The following is a 17926-nucleotide window of genomic DNA, read 5'->3' as shown; positions in this document are numbered from 1 at the left end:
AAAGGGTTGTTACTATTCGTGGGTTTTACTTTCATTAGTGATGGTAAAGAGGCATCTTGAAGCCAAACTTTATTAATGCTGCATTGATTCTGTCACACAATACTGACACCTGCTGGACATTTAAAGACACTACAGGCAGCATATTTTACAGACTAAAATGTATTGATTTGATGACCTAGTACACTGTTGGAGTTGTTGTAGGTTATATTGTTTTATTGCACATCTATTGGAACTATCTTTGATATTTTTAGATGCAACCAATGAATAATATAAAAATATGTCATAACTGGAAAATTTAGGAGAAAATGTGAATGAGGGTGCTGGTGGACTAGGATTTTTAAAACAATAATTACAGAAAAAAAAAACAGTAAATAAACAAAAAATCAATTTGAAATGAACTTAAATTCAGATAAGTTGAGTGATAACTGAGAGGAAAAGGATGACACAATGAGAAAATTAAAATGCAACGACTGAAATGTTTCTATTCCTTTTAGGCTGCTCCAAAATTCCTGATAATTTTAACGATGAATCACAAAAGATGAGATTTTTTTTTAGCAGATGCGTCATGTTGACAGATACGTTTGTAGTGTTTTGCTCTATGGTCTCAATGCATCGCTGTTGCTGGATCCATCACTACCTTTCATTAATACCAGGTGGATCTGTCTCTGCTCAAAAACCACAGATTGTTCCCAGTTGAGCCCTTATTTAATCCCAGGAAGTTTAAACTCAAACAGATCTATCTAATGTGTGATATTATTTAAACCCAATTCTAAAATATAACATATCTAGGGTTTTGTTTCCTTTTTCAGATCTCATCCTCTTTACTTGAAGCCCAGTCCAAACAAACCTATAAAACATTTTTAGTAGCTTCCAGCAGCCCAATAGATGCTTCTTTGCTCCTCACTCCAGAGGAATATGGAGTCAGGTTTGATCCATTATTTTTGCAAGCAAAAATAGGTTTTGTAAATAAAAAAAAACCCCATAAATTCAAATTTGAAAAGGGATTTGACTAAATTTCCTGCATTCTCACATTTTATTTTTCTAAATTTGTTTAATTTTTTTCAAACTTTCAAAATACGCTATATAAGATGACTGTTTAATAGTCTATAATGTAATTGATGACATAAGTAGTACTTAAAATAATTGTACATGGCTAAACATCATGTGGAATGGAAACAAGTGTTTTTTTGATGTTTTGACAGTTAATTGATGATAAATTGACAAGTAGGAAAGGGGCAGGACATTATAAGATGTATCTTCTACCTGCTCCTTTTCGAACAGAAAATATAAAATTTGCATGTCACATGGGCAAAATAATTTGTTTTATATTTTCATTCTTAAGTTTGTTTCATTCAAATTTTTTTCTTGATTGTTTTTACTGTCTGTTCGAAATAAATAAATTAAAATTTTTTTTAAAAAACTTGTTTTTTTGCTGATTTTACATTTTAAAATTTCAGTTTTTCAGATCAAGTTTTCTAAACGGCACTTTTCCAACTGCTCTTTACGGATCACGTTCTCTTCATAAAGCGGGTTTTCCTCTGGAGCAAAGATGCTTTTCTGTTGGACGTCACGTTAGAATAATTTTTTATCAGTCATTGTCCAAAGCGAACTATGAAAGGAATGCAATTCATCAAACTCAATCTGACTTTTTTTTCTTTTTATATAAAATGTTTTTTTGTTTTTAAAAAAAGAAGGAAAAATATAAATAAATAAAAAAAAATATCTAAAGAAACAGCAAATCTACTCTCCAAACCTTTTGGCTTTTTTTATTGAGGTGTTTCAACATTTCATTGCTGGATTCCTTCATTTTGCTCATATGTACCAAACCATTAATGGAACAAAATTCACTCTCTAGTGGTGGGAAATAGAAAGCTGTGGACACCGTCACTGATTCAGTTTTTATTAACAAAACTATCAAAACTCTAATGAGTCTATACCAGACTGCAGGCGGGATGTGTTATCAAGCTTTGTTTGGGTTTCACATGTGAACACGTCGCATAAATCACAGCTACTTAAAAAACCGAGTGGTGACTTTAAACTGATCCATAAAGCCGGGAGAGTTTTCGTCTGGTCTGACCCCGGTCTGACGCACACGAATCAATGGATTCAAAAACCTTTCAGATACAAAAGCACAAACATCAGGATTACACAGAAAAAAACGCAACGTTGATCATAAAATACCAAAAACATGTCAGAATCCATTAAAAAAAAGCAACTTCCGAGTGGTGAGAAAATCTCAGCATGTTCCGTTAGCTGCCTGCATGACTCCGCTGATTCTCAGGGAAGCTGCAGCGTTTCAGATTTCAACGTCGCTCTCTTTGTCGTTGTCATGGTCGCCATCGTAGAACTCGTTTGCTGCTTCGGGCCTGTGGGAACCACAAAGACGTCATTTTAAAAAAGTCCTTCAAACGTAGAGGAAGCATGCTAGCACGGCTAACCACTGACCGGGTGTAGTTTTCCTCGGCTCCCCTCTCATCGGGGTCGGGCTCGTCGTTGCGCTCGTAGCTCAGCATGTCTGAGGGAACGTCGTGGATCTGCACGCTGGGTGCGTGGTTCAGCATCTTCAAGTTCTCAAACACGGTCTGCCGGATCTGCTCCAGGTACTGAGGGACACAAACACAGCTTCAGCTTTCCCAGACTGAACAAAACAAGCTTGGCAAATAGCTTCTTCATATACATTTAGAGCTGGACTCGTCCATCATTTTCACACTGAATCGTCCCTAGAATGTTTTCAATGAGAAAACGGGCCTGATGCTGCGCTCAGACCAAACACTATTAGAGTCAACATGGAGCCTAAAGCCTGCAGCACGCTGTGCACAGGGTTACAGACGCCTCAGGAGGAGCGAACCTCGCTACTTTTCTTCACCAGTATGCAATTGGAAGATGCAGTGGAGAGAGTGTGGAAAAAGATGTCTTTTTGAGTGTCTAAGATCTCAAAATTTGTGAATGAGTCAATAATTTAAAACAAAAGTAAGATTTGTTCTTTGTTCTCGGCTCGTACATTAATCTGACAACTGATCATCTGTAGAAATACAATGTTAGACATTAGAGAACAACACCTTCATCAGGGGTCGTAGAGTCACACTTCAAAATGTTTTGTTTTCGAAATCAGTGATTTGTATTTTTAGAAAAGTTGTAAATTTCTAACTTCTGAACGTTATTTGCAGATGAAACATCTGTTACATGCACGAGCTAACAACAAGAAACAAATACAATTCCTAAATTTAATATTTTGACTTATATGTAGAAATTTAGGCCACAAAAAAATAAAAAATAAATGTTTATACTACCCTATAGTTTTAATGTTTAAACACAAAAGTCCACTTTAAAATGTCAGCGAGGTCATCATGATTAGTAATATTGTTTAGCAGCAGACCCTGGATCAGCCTCCCTAACAGCTTGATGCGATGTGTTGAGTTGCTAAAGCTCGCTAAACACGCTCCACCGTAGAATTTCATGCAAACCAGACGCCCCTGAACGCAGCATCAAAGCGTCTGTGAGAACCAAGGATCTACCTGTCTGGAGTTCTGGTTTTCTATCCTGGTGCTCACATCCGGATGCAGCGTGAAGTCAGGAGCAAAGTACTCAAAATACTCTGCAGGAGAAAGAAAGAATTTCAGATCATTTTTGGTGTTAGCTGTTCATATCCTGCTCTACAGACTTTAAAGAAGTCTGGTTGAAAAAGCTGCAGGTCTTGTAGCTCACCGCTATAAGGCAGCTCATCGCTGATGGATTCCTCCAACAACAGAGACGTTTCAAAGGTCCTACAGGTAACAACAGAGAAGTTTACCATCAACCAGAGATGTTGTTTTTACATCTCTGGTTTGTCTTTCACTCACCAGCAGCGGGCCACATTCCTCACCGTGTATCCTCCTCCTCCGAGAACCAGCAGAGGGATCTTAAAACTTTTTACAAACTCCACACACTCCCTGAAAAGAACACAGAGAATCAGGCAGGGATCAGCGAGTGGAAGCAGCAGCGTTTGGTGCAGCAGACTCACCCGTGTCCTCGTATGCTGAGGTTGAAGCAGCCCAGTCTGTCGCAGCCCAGAGAATCTGCTCCGCACTGCAAACACAAACAGTTTCATGAACGAACGGAAATCGAACTGAGCTGCTTCCAACGGCCCTAAAACAAGCGACCAACCTGCAGGACGATGCAGGTGGGCTGGTAATAATCCACCACCTGCTTGATCACCGGCTGGAAGAGCTGCCTGTAGCCTGAAAGGAAGACAGCCGTAAACACAGCGAACCTTTCAGATGACCGACCGACCGATCGATCTTTTCACTCACTCTGATCGTCGATGCCGTCTCTCAGAGGAACGTTGAGGCAGTAGTATCGGCCGCTCTCAGCCCCCACCTCGTACATGTCACCTTCAGGGAACACCCACGCCTGCTCAGTGCGTCCACACGTACAGAACGACTATAACATCAAGCTGCAGCACTTACCTGTTCCGGGGAAAAAGTAGTTTCCGTATTTATGAAACGACACGGTCATGACGCGGTCAGTCAGGTAAAAGGCTTCCTGAACGCCGTCGCCGTGGTGAATGTCGATGTCGATGTACAGCACCCGCGGGTGGTACCTGGAAAGAAGAAAAAAACGAGTCAAATGTGTGAAAACAAACGAGCAGCATCATTTAGAGACAGAAGCAGGGTCGTACTTGAGAAGCTCCAGTATGCTGATGACGATGTCATTTACATAGCAGAAGCCAGACGCCTGCAAACACAAAGCAGACATGTTGGAGTTAAACTGGTTCCAGCCGGCCTGAAGCCCATAAGGCTGGATTCTGTGGCGTAGATATTGGTAAGCAGAGACAGCAGTTGCCTACGGGAACACGACCTCTTAGGGGCCTCATCACTGACACCTGGTGGGTCCCCTATGCTATTGGAGACTAGGACGTCTATTTGCAGACGTAATGGTGCGAAAAATTCCTCTTGACCCACCTGATACTGAAGTGACTGACCGGACCAGACCGTATTTATACCGTAACATGATGGTGAGCCATTTAAACACGACACTAATAGCAAAGCAGACAGTGGTACTTTTAATTACTATGTTAATAACTGTGTATAGTTCATTAGACGGTTGGTAAAAAATACACTCTCATATATAAGTGGAAAATTATCAGCTGATATTTCAGGACGCCAGACATAGTCTGGTGTCCCCATCATACACACATGTTCTGGTCATGCCGCAAATTGCTAAACTTTTGGGCTGATGTGTACAAGGCTATAAACCAAATCTTTCAAGAGGTTATCCCCAAGGATGTAACGGTTGCAATACTCAGTTGGGCTGCAAGGACGAGTTAAATCATATCTCTTAACTGTTCTTCTTACAACAGCCCTGAAATGCATCACAATTAAGTGGAAGCAACCTTCCTACAACTTATGGGTCCAAATTGTTAGGGAATTATACCAAATGGAAAAGATAACATACTCATTAAGACTCCAAAAAGACATTTTCAGCAAACGCTGTGGTCCTGTGGAAGATTTACTCAAGTAAAAAAGTCTCACAACTCAATCTCATACTATAAAAACTGTTAATTGTCCTTGTATGTGGTGTATTTGCTCTGTTTTAGAATCAATAAAATTTAAGATATAACAAAAAAATACGCTCATATGTGTTTTAAACCGCAATAAAGATCTTAAAAGAAAGATGTATTTGAGTATTTTATTTTTTGCACTACGACTTGGAATTATGGGTAATCCTGAGTGTAGATTAAAACCATAACCGTTACATACAATGTTAGCGATGATGGATACCAAAAAGAGGTACTTAAGCGGATTTCAGAAAATAAAAGAGGAGCTGCTGGAAGAAAGGAAAAAACTTCCCAAAATAAACACGTTATTTCAAAAAAAAAACCGAAGAGGGAGAGGAGGACGTTGCTGCTACAGTGAGTAAAGATGGCGACCAGGAGATGAATGGAGAGAGCGTCGGGGAGGAGGGGGGCTGTGAAGCTCAAGGTAGCACAATGGTTTGTTGTGCTAACATGTGGTGTGCTGTCTGCAATGGTTCCATTCAAGGTGCACAGTATCTATTTTTCCATGTGTGATGTGTGATAATATACTACTGAGAATTGCTTAAGTGTATCTTCTTGGCCGATTTATGGAACTGTTGCCGTATCCTGAACCTTTATCAGGTGTTGTACTTCATATGGGGCCCACCCAGATAATGTTGCTTATGGGTCTATGGTTGTGTCGTTACGCCATTGGCTGGATCTACTGTTTGGTCCCACCTCAAACTTTTTGGCATGATGTAATCCTCCAGCCCAGTTGATGGCGATATCACAAATCTGGAAAAAAAAAAGGATTTTAGCAACAAAGAAATGCTTCATGGAGACAGAACTCAGAAATAAAAAATGGATAAACCTTTTAAACACATTTAGGAAGGATTGAGCTTAAAGAGACTTTGAATGAAGCAACACTTTTTCGAAGACCTGTCTAGAACTAAACTAAAGAGCAAAGCTGGGAGAGAAATGCTTTTTTATTTTCAAAATAAAGCTGCATTTTTTTTATAGTTATAAATCAAATTTGAAATAAATAATCCAAAGTGTATATTTCATCATCGTTTCCAAGACTCATTCATTTGTGAATAAGTTAAAATAGCGTTTAACTGGGACATCTATAGGAATTTAAATATTAGACCTTCCTTTGTTATAATTTTAATTAAGTAACAGAATGAGCAGCGTTGGAGACGCAAATGAAAAAGCAGTTTGGATGATTTAGCAGTAAAGACAACAGTTTTATGTTGGGGCTTTCTCCTGGACTGAGGAATCTATTGGTCTGCTGGACATTAGCAACATTTCTATTGGTCAAGAGCGAGCGTTTGTACTGAGGCTGATGAGAAAGAAACAAAAATTTATATGTATATATATATATATATATATATATATATATATATATACATATATATATATACACACATATATATATACACACACATATATATATATATACACACACATATATATATATATATACACATATATATATATATACACACATATATATATACACACACATATATATATATACACATATATATATACACACATATATATATATATACACATATATATATATATATACACATATATATATACACATATATACATATATATATATACACACATATATATATATACACACACATATATATATATACACACACATATATATATATACACACACATATATATATACACACACATATATATATATACACACACATATATATATATATACACACACATATATATATATACACACACACATATATATATATATATAATATATAAATAAATAAAATCTTAGAAAACAACAATCCATCCATCCATCCATTTTCTGGCACGCTAAATTCCAAGTGGGGTTGCGAGGGGTGCTGGTGCTTATCTCCAGCTGTCTACAGGCGAGAGGCAGGGTTCATCCTGGACAGGTCGCCAGTCCATCGCAGGAAAACAAGAATCTTTCTTACAACATTTTTTTTATTATCACAATAAAAAAAAAAAATCATTTCTGGTTTGGATTTTTTTCAATCTTCTTTGTCTGCAACAGTAAGTGAAAAATTCCCTCCATATTTGCTGACGTTTCTGTAATTATTCGGCAGCTTCGTTCCAGATAATATACGATCTGATCTCATCAAAGACCTCAAATAAATAAGTGGCTGTGATGTTTTTGATAAAAGATGCCTGATTCTGCTACGTCCAGATATTTGCAGCATGTTTGTCACCTTGTGGTTGAGCTGCGTTGCTCCCTGTAAAGATGCTCCTGTGTACCTTGAGCAGAACTCAAACAGACCTGGAAACACAGGACTGAAATGCAAGAGTATAGAGTGAATATAGATTAATCAGAGTCAGTTATCCTGCAAAACAAAGCGAGGGGTGAAAAAAAGCTGCTCTCACCAGTCATCTCCTACATTGAAGGTGTTGAGGCTTTTTGTGAAGCCCTGCATGTTGTTGGGGCTGACCTTCTGCAGGAAGTCGATGTAGTCCTCAGAGTGGAAGCGACACATGTCATGCTGTGAGGCTTTGTACGGTTTAAAAACCTGGTTGGTGACAGTAGATTACATGTTACCACAGGCTGTAAAACAAAACAACTCTTAGTGTTGAGCGCCACCTACCATCATTTTCTTGTAAAGCCCATAGTGCAACACCAGGCTGTGTGTCAAAGACAAACGGTGAGGCTTCATGGGATGCCCGGTACCTGTTGGAAGCCCACATCCCACATTAAACACTCAATTCAGTTCAGTTTATTTCTATAGCGCCGATTCACAGCACATTTCATATCAAGGCAATTTACAGGTCACCAGATCATCCAGTCAGATTGATTCAAAGTTTTCTATCTAAGGAAAACCAGCTGATTGCATCGACTCATTCACTAAAAGGCAATCCCTCAAACTAAGCATGCTTGTAGCGACAGTGGAGAGGAAAAACTCCCTTTTAACAGCAAGAAACCTCCAGGAGAACCAGGCTCAGTGGCCGACTGGGTTTCAAGGAGACAGAAGTAGAGATAGAAAAAGCAGCTGTAAAAGGCGGCCCTGTCCAGGAACTAAAAGGTGTCAAGTAACGAAGTACAAATACTTCGTAACTGTACTTAAGTACCCTTTTTCGGTATCTATACTTTACTCCATTACTTTTTTTTTCCTACTTCTGACTTCTATTCATCACATTTTTTATAAAAGTATCTATATTTTCTATTCCATACATCTTTAAAACAAACGTTACTCTAGGCTTTGGTTTAATGTTTATAAATAATTTATTTCCCATCATGTGCTCCATCCAATGCAGATCATTGGCTCCATCCACATCTAGTGAAAACTAGTGTAATTGGATGAGTCACATAACGCAAACACTCATTGGTTAGCTAAAGGAAATCATCAGAAGCAAGCAGGTGTTCTTCAAACTGCAAACATGAATTGTCTATGCCATGCTACAATGTAGGATTCAGAAAAAGATGTAGAAATGCCTGAAAGGTCGGACACAGGCCAGAGCATATCTGGAGATGGAGTCCAACAAGACCTCCCTCATCCTTGGCCCTATCTCAAAGAATTTTTAGAAACAGTTGAAAAATTGAGCTTTCAATTCATATAGTGGCATTTGGCTGTTTTTTTTTTTTTTTAAAGGTTACTCATCCAGCCAGTCACAGTGAGAGAAACAGGACCCCACCGAAAAAACGGTCTTACTGTTACTCTATTATGACGTGACACTTTCCTTAAGGACTGTGATTAAAAAACACAGATCTTTAGAAAACATCAGCTGTTAAACTACATTAAATCGCTGTTAAGGTTAATTTCCTAGTAAGATTTAAACACATAACACAAAAAATAATGGAAATTTTTGACATTTAGCCAGAAATGAGCAAAAAAACTGAAAAAGGAAAAGAAAGAAGAGACAAAATAATGTCTGAAAAGCAGCCCAAGCATCTAATGCAAAAAAATCCTCAATAAGTTCAGATGTCTTCAAAGATCTCAGGAAAGTCTGAATTTTGGGGGATAAACAGTCACATTGTCATGAATTAGTGGCTCTGTTAAATAAAAAAAAAAGTAAATATATAAATAATAATAAAGATTTCAATGTGATGCTATAGGAACCAAAGTAAGCTAATAGGCTAGTCTTTATCCAACAGCCGGTATCTTTAATGCAAAGATCGAGTATTATTAAAAATAAAAACGAGCACTAAATAACTTTAAATGCATCAGAAAATGTGCTATAGGTCGTCCGTACAGGCAATGAATAAAAAAACAACAGATTTGATTATAGCTGTTAGCATGAAGCTAGCTAATAGCCGCCTCCTTTCATGGTACCATAAAGACTGACCGTAATGAAAGTTGCCCACGTCCGGGTCATAGAAATACGATGTCCTGTTGGTCATTATGAAGGTGTTTTGTGTTTGAGTTTATATGAAAAACGACTTCTGTTCCTGCAGCTTTATGTGTCACATATTTGTATCAGCTAGCAGCTAGCCGTAAACACCACCGCGGTGCCAAACCGCAGGAGGAAACGTCATCATTCGGCGACATGCAGGGCGGAGAGGGGAGGGCTGAGGGTGACAATCATAGATATCCATAATAAAGGATATTTATTATGGATATCTATGCTGCGTACTACCAAGTACGCAGCCTGCGAATTGAGACGCAGCCCTTGTCGAAAGTGTACAAAAGCATCTTAAATATAACAGAAATTTCGTTGAAAAGCTAAAAAAAAAATGTGTCAATATTTATTGAAATTAAATTAATACATTTATTAGATTCCTTGTGCATATAGCAAAAATATTGATACATTTTAATTATTTTTTTTTCTGGTTTATTACCATGTAAGAGAAATCAATTTGACTGTATGAACTGGTGAATTGTAAAGTGCCTTGAGATGACGTGTTGTGAACTGATGGCATATAAATAAACTGAACTGAACTGAATTGAATAGAGCATACAGTAAATGTGCAGCACAAAACGTTAAAGTGTGAAACAGTTGGGTGTTTAGAAACCTGTGACATCTCTGGCTGTGCTTCAAAAGGATCAACTGACTATTCGGGGGGGGGGAGTAGCACAAATATCAGCATGGTTATAAACATTCATTGAGTAGATAAAACTCCTTACAGGACAGAAGTTCAGAAGAAGCCATTGACATCTCAACAAGGAGAGTAAGACACTTGGTCAGTTGTAAAATAAGTTGTTTTTTGCAGATATTTGTGTCCAGGCATATTCATAGTAAGTTTGGTGGAGGGAAAAAACATGTTACATGAAAAGAATTGCAAAAAGCTTCAGAAAGGACAGATTAGCCACTAAAAACAGAAAAATCCGAAATATAGGTGGCAATATTCCTGGTGTCAAGCCCCAGGGTTAGTATTCACTCCACTGCCTTGATTCACATATGAGCTTAAGTGGAATCCTAGGGCGTTTCTCAATTCACTACTGGAGCAAACAATGAAGATGCTGGGAAGGACACCTCAGCAGCAGAGCAAAGGTTGGTCGCCTCCATGCAATGATGCATTGAAGCAGCAATGAAGCAGCAGAAAGGGGCACCAACCAAGTAATCCATGTGTACGATGAACACACTTATCAAACGTCTGAAGTTTTGAGATGAATATTTATAGGTTTTATTTTCTGTTCTGCTTGCATAACCCCTTTATTGCCCAACAGTGGGGAAACTCACACTTGGCATTCAACCCATCCCCTTGGGGAGCAGTGGGCTGCCAGGGAGCAGTGTGGAGTTAAGGGTTTTCCTCAGGAACCCAGAGTGCAGGCTGTTAGGATTGAACTGGGTACTTGCAATCCTCTCAGAGTACAAGCGCACTGCTCTAACCCACTAGGCCAACAGTCTCATTCTCATCATGTAGCTTAACATACAGTTTGTAACTTGGAAAATGTCCGGTTTTTTTAGACTTTTCCTTTGACTGTCTACATCTTAATCATATGACATATAGACTTTATTCGTCATTTTTTCTTTTTTTAATGTATATATTATTGTTTGTTTTTTTTTCCAGGGAAAGGGGAAGAGGGGAACAACACACCTTAAGAACAGAACTATGTACATACAGGGAGTTTGTCGCATACATGTTCATACAATAGGATACATTTTACATTATAAAGTCATAGTGATAAAGTCAGGCTGTTATGCCACTTGGCTGGAGCAAAGAAATACCATTTCAACCATTGCTCTAAGAAGAGTTCCATTTTTAGGTTAACATAGGCTGTTATTTGTTCTATTATATATTTCCACCACAATGTCTCCCCACGTACCAAGTGTTGGGCTTTCTGGTTGTAGCCATTTCCTCGTGATAGCTTTTTTGCTGGCTACCAAGAGGATGTTCATTAAGTATTTGTCCACTTTCAGCCAGTCTTGAGGAACACATCCCAGATACAAAGTCTTAAAGTCGTAGGAAAGCAGCTGTTCCAACGGTTGCATTTCTGAATTCTCCCGAGTGGTGGATGATTTTATACGAGTGAATAAAGTGAATGTAATTGGTCATTTATCAAGGGGGCGGGATTGTTGTGGTAAAAGGTTTCAACAAGGCATTTCTGCCCACAGAACTGCCGCTCACTGGATGTTTTTTCTTTTTCGGACCATTCTCTGTAAACCCTAGAGATGGTTGTGCGTGAAAATCCCAGTAGATCAGCAGTTTCTGAAATACTCAGACCAGCCCTTCTGGCACCAACAATCATGCCACGTTCAAAGTCACTCAAATCACCTTTCTTCCCCATACTGATGCTCGGTTTGAACTGCAGGAGATTGTCTTGACCATGTCTACATGCCTAAATGCACTGAGTTGCCGCCATGTGATTGGCTGCTTAGAAATTAAGTGTTAACGAGTAGTTGGACAGGTGTACCTAATAAAGTGGCCGGTGAGTGTATATACATGTTTAAGCCAGAATGATTTGACATTTAAATATATTTCCCTACAACTTTAAAGTCCAGTAACAAATCCTCTCCGAAAATGTCTTGTAATGAGCAGTGTTGTCAAAAGTACAAAGATTTGTTACTTAAGTAGAAGTATAGATACTGCAGTTTAAAACACTCTGGTAAAAGTTGAAGTATCAATTTGAACTCTTTACTCAAGTAAAAGTGAAAAAGTTTGTTCTCCAAAAACTACTTAAAGTATAAAAGTATAAAGCAACCTTTAAAAAAAAAAAACAGCCAGATACCACTATATGAATTGAAAGCTCAATTTTTGACCATTTCGAAAAATTCTTTGAGATAGGGCCAAGGATGAGGGAGGTCGTGTTGGTCTCCATCTCCAGATAAGCTCTCGCCTGTGTCTGACCTTTCAGACATTTCAACATCTTTTTCTAAATCCAACATTGTAGCATGGCATAGAAAATTCACGTTAGCAGTTTGAAGAACACCTGCTTGCTTCTGAAGATTTCCTTTAGCTAACCAATGAGTGTTTGCGTTATATGACTTATCCAATTACACTAGTTTTCACTAGATGTGGATGGAGACAATGATCTGCATTGGATGGCGCACATGACGTGAAATAAATATTTATAAACATTAAACCAGGGGTCACCAATTAAAAATATGAATAAAGAAAATCATCAACCAGTAAAGGTCTGGAGACATATTTAATGATTTGTTACTTTAAATAGAATTTAACACTGAAATAAAATTAGGTGTTTATGCATCCATGTTGTATAATGTATAACATTGTTATAAAGGCAGTTTAATTGTCTATCCAACAATCCTTCACTTTGGTATATAGACAATTTACTTCACTACTTGACACCTCTGGTAATAAGTTATGTATTGCTGACCAAAAACCTTGAATTTTTGGGCAATCTCAAAAGACATGGTGGTGATTTACACTTTGTTGACAACATTGTCTCGAGCAGATGGGGATGGTGTCACTGGTTTGATCATTTGAATTAATGCAACTGTAATTTTCTGCTGTAAAGAGTCATAAAATACATGGTAATATCAGAGAAACTGCCAAATTTGAATATTTTAGGTACAACCAACATTTAAAAGCAAATTTCAAATCATTTGGTTGTGAGAACAAAATCTGAGATGCAAGAGGATTGTTTTTCCAAGGCTGTAGATATCAGGTGCCATCAGAATCTGGGATAGTTATTCATATCATCCATCCAAAAAATGAACAAAAGCTTAAAATCAGCTGTGTGTTACTGTTTAATCGCTTGCTTTGGCCCCTGGGGAAAAGAAGAGTCTTGTCCAGGACATGACTGATGGAAACCAGGCATTGCATATGTGAAACAAAGCAGATGTGTTGCTGTGTTTCTGGTAGAGGTAATACTTGAAACACCCACGCATGCTGCAAAAGGCATAACGTTTAAGTTATCCCAATTTAGAGTAGTAACTGATTACTGCACATCATTACATGCATCTATCTTCCGTTTGGGTTTCCTCAGGACCTTCTTATTTTCTGATACTTTTATGTTAATGAGAAGAAGTGTGTGTGCGTATTGGGGGGGGGGGGGGGGGGGGGGTGTGGATGTTGGGGAGTTGGGGGGTGGGGGTTTAGAACAATTAGGAACCAAACATAGCCAGCTACATCTCCATCTGGTCTGGGAGCTGCAGGGCCTCTGACTGGAAGTCTCTGCAGAGGGTGGTGAGGACAAGGGAGAAGATCGCCGCTCCCCTGCATCAAGAAGATCGCGGACAGGCGCTGCCTATCCCGGGCTCACCAGATCCTCTCCGACCCCACCCACCCCAACCATGGACTCCTTTCCCCCCTGGTGTCCGGCAGAACTCTTACTCTGTAGATAGCTAGCTCTTACTCATAGAAAACATATTTATTGTGCAGGAATAAGGTCTTAGCCCCGTTACACTGGTAGCCAAGTAATCAACATTTCGTTGTCAAAATTCACCTTGTGTTTTTTGTGCAATGACAATAAAGAAAGTCTAAGTCTAGACAGGGTTAAGCCTGTGTTAGGATCCTCAGGCTTGCCCTCCAGAGGGCGCCGAGGATCCTCTTCTGCTCTGTGTTTTTCCCTTAGGGTTGAGTTACTGTGGGGATCTGGAGACTACCCTCTGTCTCCAGCAGAGTGCGCCGTGGGTCTTCTGGAGCTGGAACCTTCCGCCACACCTGTTGCTAATCCTCTCATCAGAAGACCTCTCCTATATAAGCTGACTTCAGATCTTGCCTCAACGCCGCAGTGTTGATCTTAGTTGGTTAGCTTCCTGAGCCACTTTGACAGAAGAATCTTGGTTATCTCTAGTGTGAGATCAGTTTCTAACTCTTCCTTGTTTCTGCCTCACAGGAATCCTGTTTCTTCGTGAAAGCTCTGGATGAGCTTAACCTCCTGTCTCCTCGTGAAGCTCTGGATGAGCTTAACCTCCTGTCTCTTCATGAAACTCTGGAAGGACTGTCTCTCTGGCAACCTGTCTCTGGCCTGCAGCTCTGGGAGAGTTGCACCACAGGAAACCAGTCACGAGCCTGAAGCTCAAGGAGAGCTAACCTGCTAAACTGCCCTGGTGAGCCTATGTGGAGCTTCCCTAGAGGTTCCCATGTGGATTTTCCCCTGTTGTTCCCTGCTAGAGCTGGAAGCTCTGCCTGAGAAATCCTTTGTGTTTTCCCTGATGTTCTCTACTGTGAGCTGGAAGCTCAGACCCAGGACTGCCAGGCTAAGCCTGAAGCTAATGCTTAGCCTCACATGAACTCAGCTACCAGTCATCTTCCTTTCCCTGCACAGACCCCAGTGAACCAGCCCCCTGCCTGCATTGTTCCAGTATTATCCGTGTGCTTTTGTCTTTAAATAAAACTCTTTGGACTTTTACCAGTGCCTCCGTGTGTGTTCTGCATCTTGGGCTTTACTCTTAGAAACCCCATCATGACAGCCTGGTTTATACTCAGAAACCAGGTCGTCTGCCTGTGTGTCGCAGTTAACGCAGATATGCTTCCCCACCACACTCTGGTGCACTTCCGCAAAATTGTAGGTGACCGCAGACAGTGCCGCTGATAGCGTTGCAGAGATGACAGAAAGGAGGCCTCTGATTCGTCAATACTACATCTGCTCTACACTGCGTATTTCCTGTTTGGTACCTAATGGCAGAAACTCTGATGTGCCAGGCGTTGTGGGCTCCATCCACAATGCCTGTCACACCTTGGACGCTATCCCAGAGAGTGCTAGTTTGTAGCTCTGTGCAACTGTCTGTTGGTGTGCACCCAAAGCCAAAACGCACAACGCTACAGCCAGTCTTTCGGGAACACTCACGGGTGAACTGTGTGTCGTCCGGCATTGGATGAGGGGTTGTAGAGGGCGAACAAGCACGTCAAACCGACACATGGACACTCACAATCCTAGCTAGTTCTTGATTGTCCCTCTTGTGTTTTGCTGTGAAATAACATAGCGCAGATCACTCTTCAAAATTGGGCATAAATCAAAAAAATCTGCGTCATACCTGCAACAAGCTAACTGTGACACACTGCTGGGGGAGTATTACCAGCCCTTTAGCTTTGTCTTCCTGCAACATCTGTGCATTTGTGTGTAAATAAGATGATGAAGAGGTCACATTCTATAACAGACTGATAGAAGATATGCAGCATCTTGATACAAATGCTGAAGAACCTAAGCTTCTTCACAGTTGTCTCTAGTATAGTTGGTTGTCCAGGTGAACAAGAAGATATTTATAGTCCTCATCCATCTCCACTTCTTCTCCCATTAAGTAAACAGAATTGAATTTGTTACTGATTATTCTGAAATCTACAATCATCTCCCTTGTTTTGTTGACATTCAGGATTAGATGGTTGTTCTCACAACCATGCAACAAAGCAGTTCACCAGCTCTCTGTACTCAGCTTCTTGTCCATCTTTGATGCACCCAATGACTGCAGAGTCATCTGAGTATGTCTGCCGATGGCAGGACTCTTGTCTGGTACTGGAAGTCAGACCTGTACAGATTAAAAAGGAATGGAGAGAGTACCGTCCCCTGTGGTGCTCCTGTGCTGATGACTACTTGATTTGACAAATGAGTCACTAACAAACTGTGGTCTGTTTGTCAGGTAGTCTTTGATCCAGGTGATTGTTGATGCCTCCTCCTGGGTCTTCTGGAGTTTCTCACCAAGTCAGTAAAGCTGAATTGTGTTAAATGCACTGGAAAAAGCAAAGAACATGATCCTCACAGTGCTGTCTGCCTTGTCTAAATGATAGTGAGTTTGTTGAAGCAGTTGTATGATGGCATATTTGCATCCACTGCGACAGACAGAGGCGACCTGGTTTCTGAGTATAAATCAGCCTTAAGGTTGAAGAGTGCTGTAGAATCCCACAGAGCTGCTCTGGACAGGCCTTCAGGACTCTGGGGCTGACACCAACAGGACCTACTGATTTAATCCCGATTCAGTCTCTCCAGTTGCCTCTTCACTTGAATTATAGAGACAGACATGTGAAAGTTGAAGAGAACAACACTATTTCCTGATCTGGCTGATAACAATCGATGCATGAGAGTCAATGGCAGAGAGGTGCAGGGTGTCCATGTAACGGGGGAGCAGAGAATGATGCTGAGCTTTTAAATGAACTTAATCTGTTGAAGAACATATTCAGTTCATTGGTTCTGTCCAGACTTCCATCTGTCTGGTCATTGTTTTGCTTGAAGCCTGTGATCTTCTTTATCTGTCACCGCGCGTCTCTGATATCATTCTGCTGGGGCTTCATTTCCAGCCTCTACCTGTAATGCCAAATGTATCGTATTTGATACATAAGGTTTCTGAAATGTTTTGCGTCTGACACCTTTTGCATAATGGTAAAAACTTTGCTCAAAATCCTATTGTACACAATCAGATATACCTGATAACAGAGGGCAGAAGACTACACAAAAATATAATCTTGACTTATTGCATAGTAATAAATTATTAATATCAGAAATGTATTTCTGTTTTTTATTTTTACATATTTTGTTAAAAGGCCAAATAAGGACTTTAAACCAAAAAAAGTAATTGTCTGTTTTGTTTTATTCTTGGACCGGGCTTTAAAGGGTTAAGTTGCTTCTGTACACTGCAAAAACGATCTAGACCCTTAATTTAAGAATGTCAATGAGATGACTGGTCAATTGAATGAGTATATTTACTCTTAAAATCAGATAATTAGATAAAATGCACTTGTAATAAGACAATGCAGTTCATTTTTCTTATTTTAAATGTGAAATTCCTTGTTCCAAGTGTCTCACTTACCGTCTTAATTCAGAACAAAATGCAATTATATTAAGAAAGAAAATTACTTATTTAGATTTCAATTTTTGCTGTGTATACTCCTCATTAATTCGTAGTCTCCCATCTTCATGGCTTGTTTTTTCTTGTTAAGCAGTTCCTTCAGATTAGTGGTTATCCATGTTTTATTATTTGTATTTTTTTTTTTACTGTTCTGGTGGGGATGGTGTTATCTACCCACAACTTTATGTAGTCAATCACACACTCAGTCATTACATTGATGTTCTCTCTATGTGGCTGACACAGTGCATTCCAGTCTGGAGCCTCAAAAAAAAC

At 39.5% G+C, this 17926-nt stretch overlaps 1 protein-coding gene across 1 annotated transcript; it reads right to left on the bottom strand.

Moving 5' to 3' along the window:
- Positions 1 to 1746: 1746 nt before the first annotated feature.
- Positions 1747 to 10009, bottom strand: hdac3 (histone deacetylase 3). Its single transcript, XM_038295951.1, has 15 exons — positions 9812 to 10009; positions 8116 to 8198; positions 7898 to 8040; positions 7726 to 7807; positions 6233 to 6289; positions 4658 to 4713; positions 4446 to 4579; positions 4290 to 4370; positions 4144 to 4217; positions 4001 to 4065; positions 3840 to 3929; positions 3706 to 3764; positions 3516 to 3595; positions 2446 to 2603; positions 1747 to 2366 (listed from the first exon to the last, which is right to left on the bottom strand). Exons 1-15 carry the CDS (start codon positions 9864 to 9866, stop codon positions 2297 to 2299), a joined length of 1287 nt encoding a protein of 428 aa, XP_038151879.1. The 5' UTR covers positions 9867 to 10009; the 3' UTR covers positions 1747 to 2296.
- Between the last annotated feature and the right edge of the window lie 7917 nt (positions 10010 to 17926).

Source organism: Cyprinodon tularosa, unplaced genomic scaffold (genome assembly GCF_016077235.1).
Source record: "Cyprinodon tularosa strain WSP-4 unplaced genomic scaffold, ASM1607723v1 ctg363, whole genome shotgun sequence".
Classification (NCBI taxonomy): Eukaryota; Metazoa; Chordata; class Actinopteri; order Cyprinodontiformes; family Cyprinodontidae; genus Cyprinodon; species Cyprinodon tularosa.
This window is presented reverse-complemented; position numbering and strand designations above follow the sequence as displayed.

Coding starts and splice junctions, on each gene's coding strand:
- hdac3 (XM_038295951.1), bottom strand. CDS start 9,866: ATGACCAACAGGACATCGTATTTCTATGACCCGGACGTGGGCAACTTT. Junction 8,199..9,811: donor CGTGGGCAACTTTCATTACG/GTCAGTCTTTAT, acceptor GGCTTCCAACAG/GTACCGGGCATCCCATGAAG. Junction 4,580..4,657: donor AGCATACTGGAGCTTCTCAA/GTACGACCCTGC, acceptor TCTTCTTTCCAG/GTACCACCCGCGGGTGCTGT.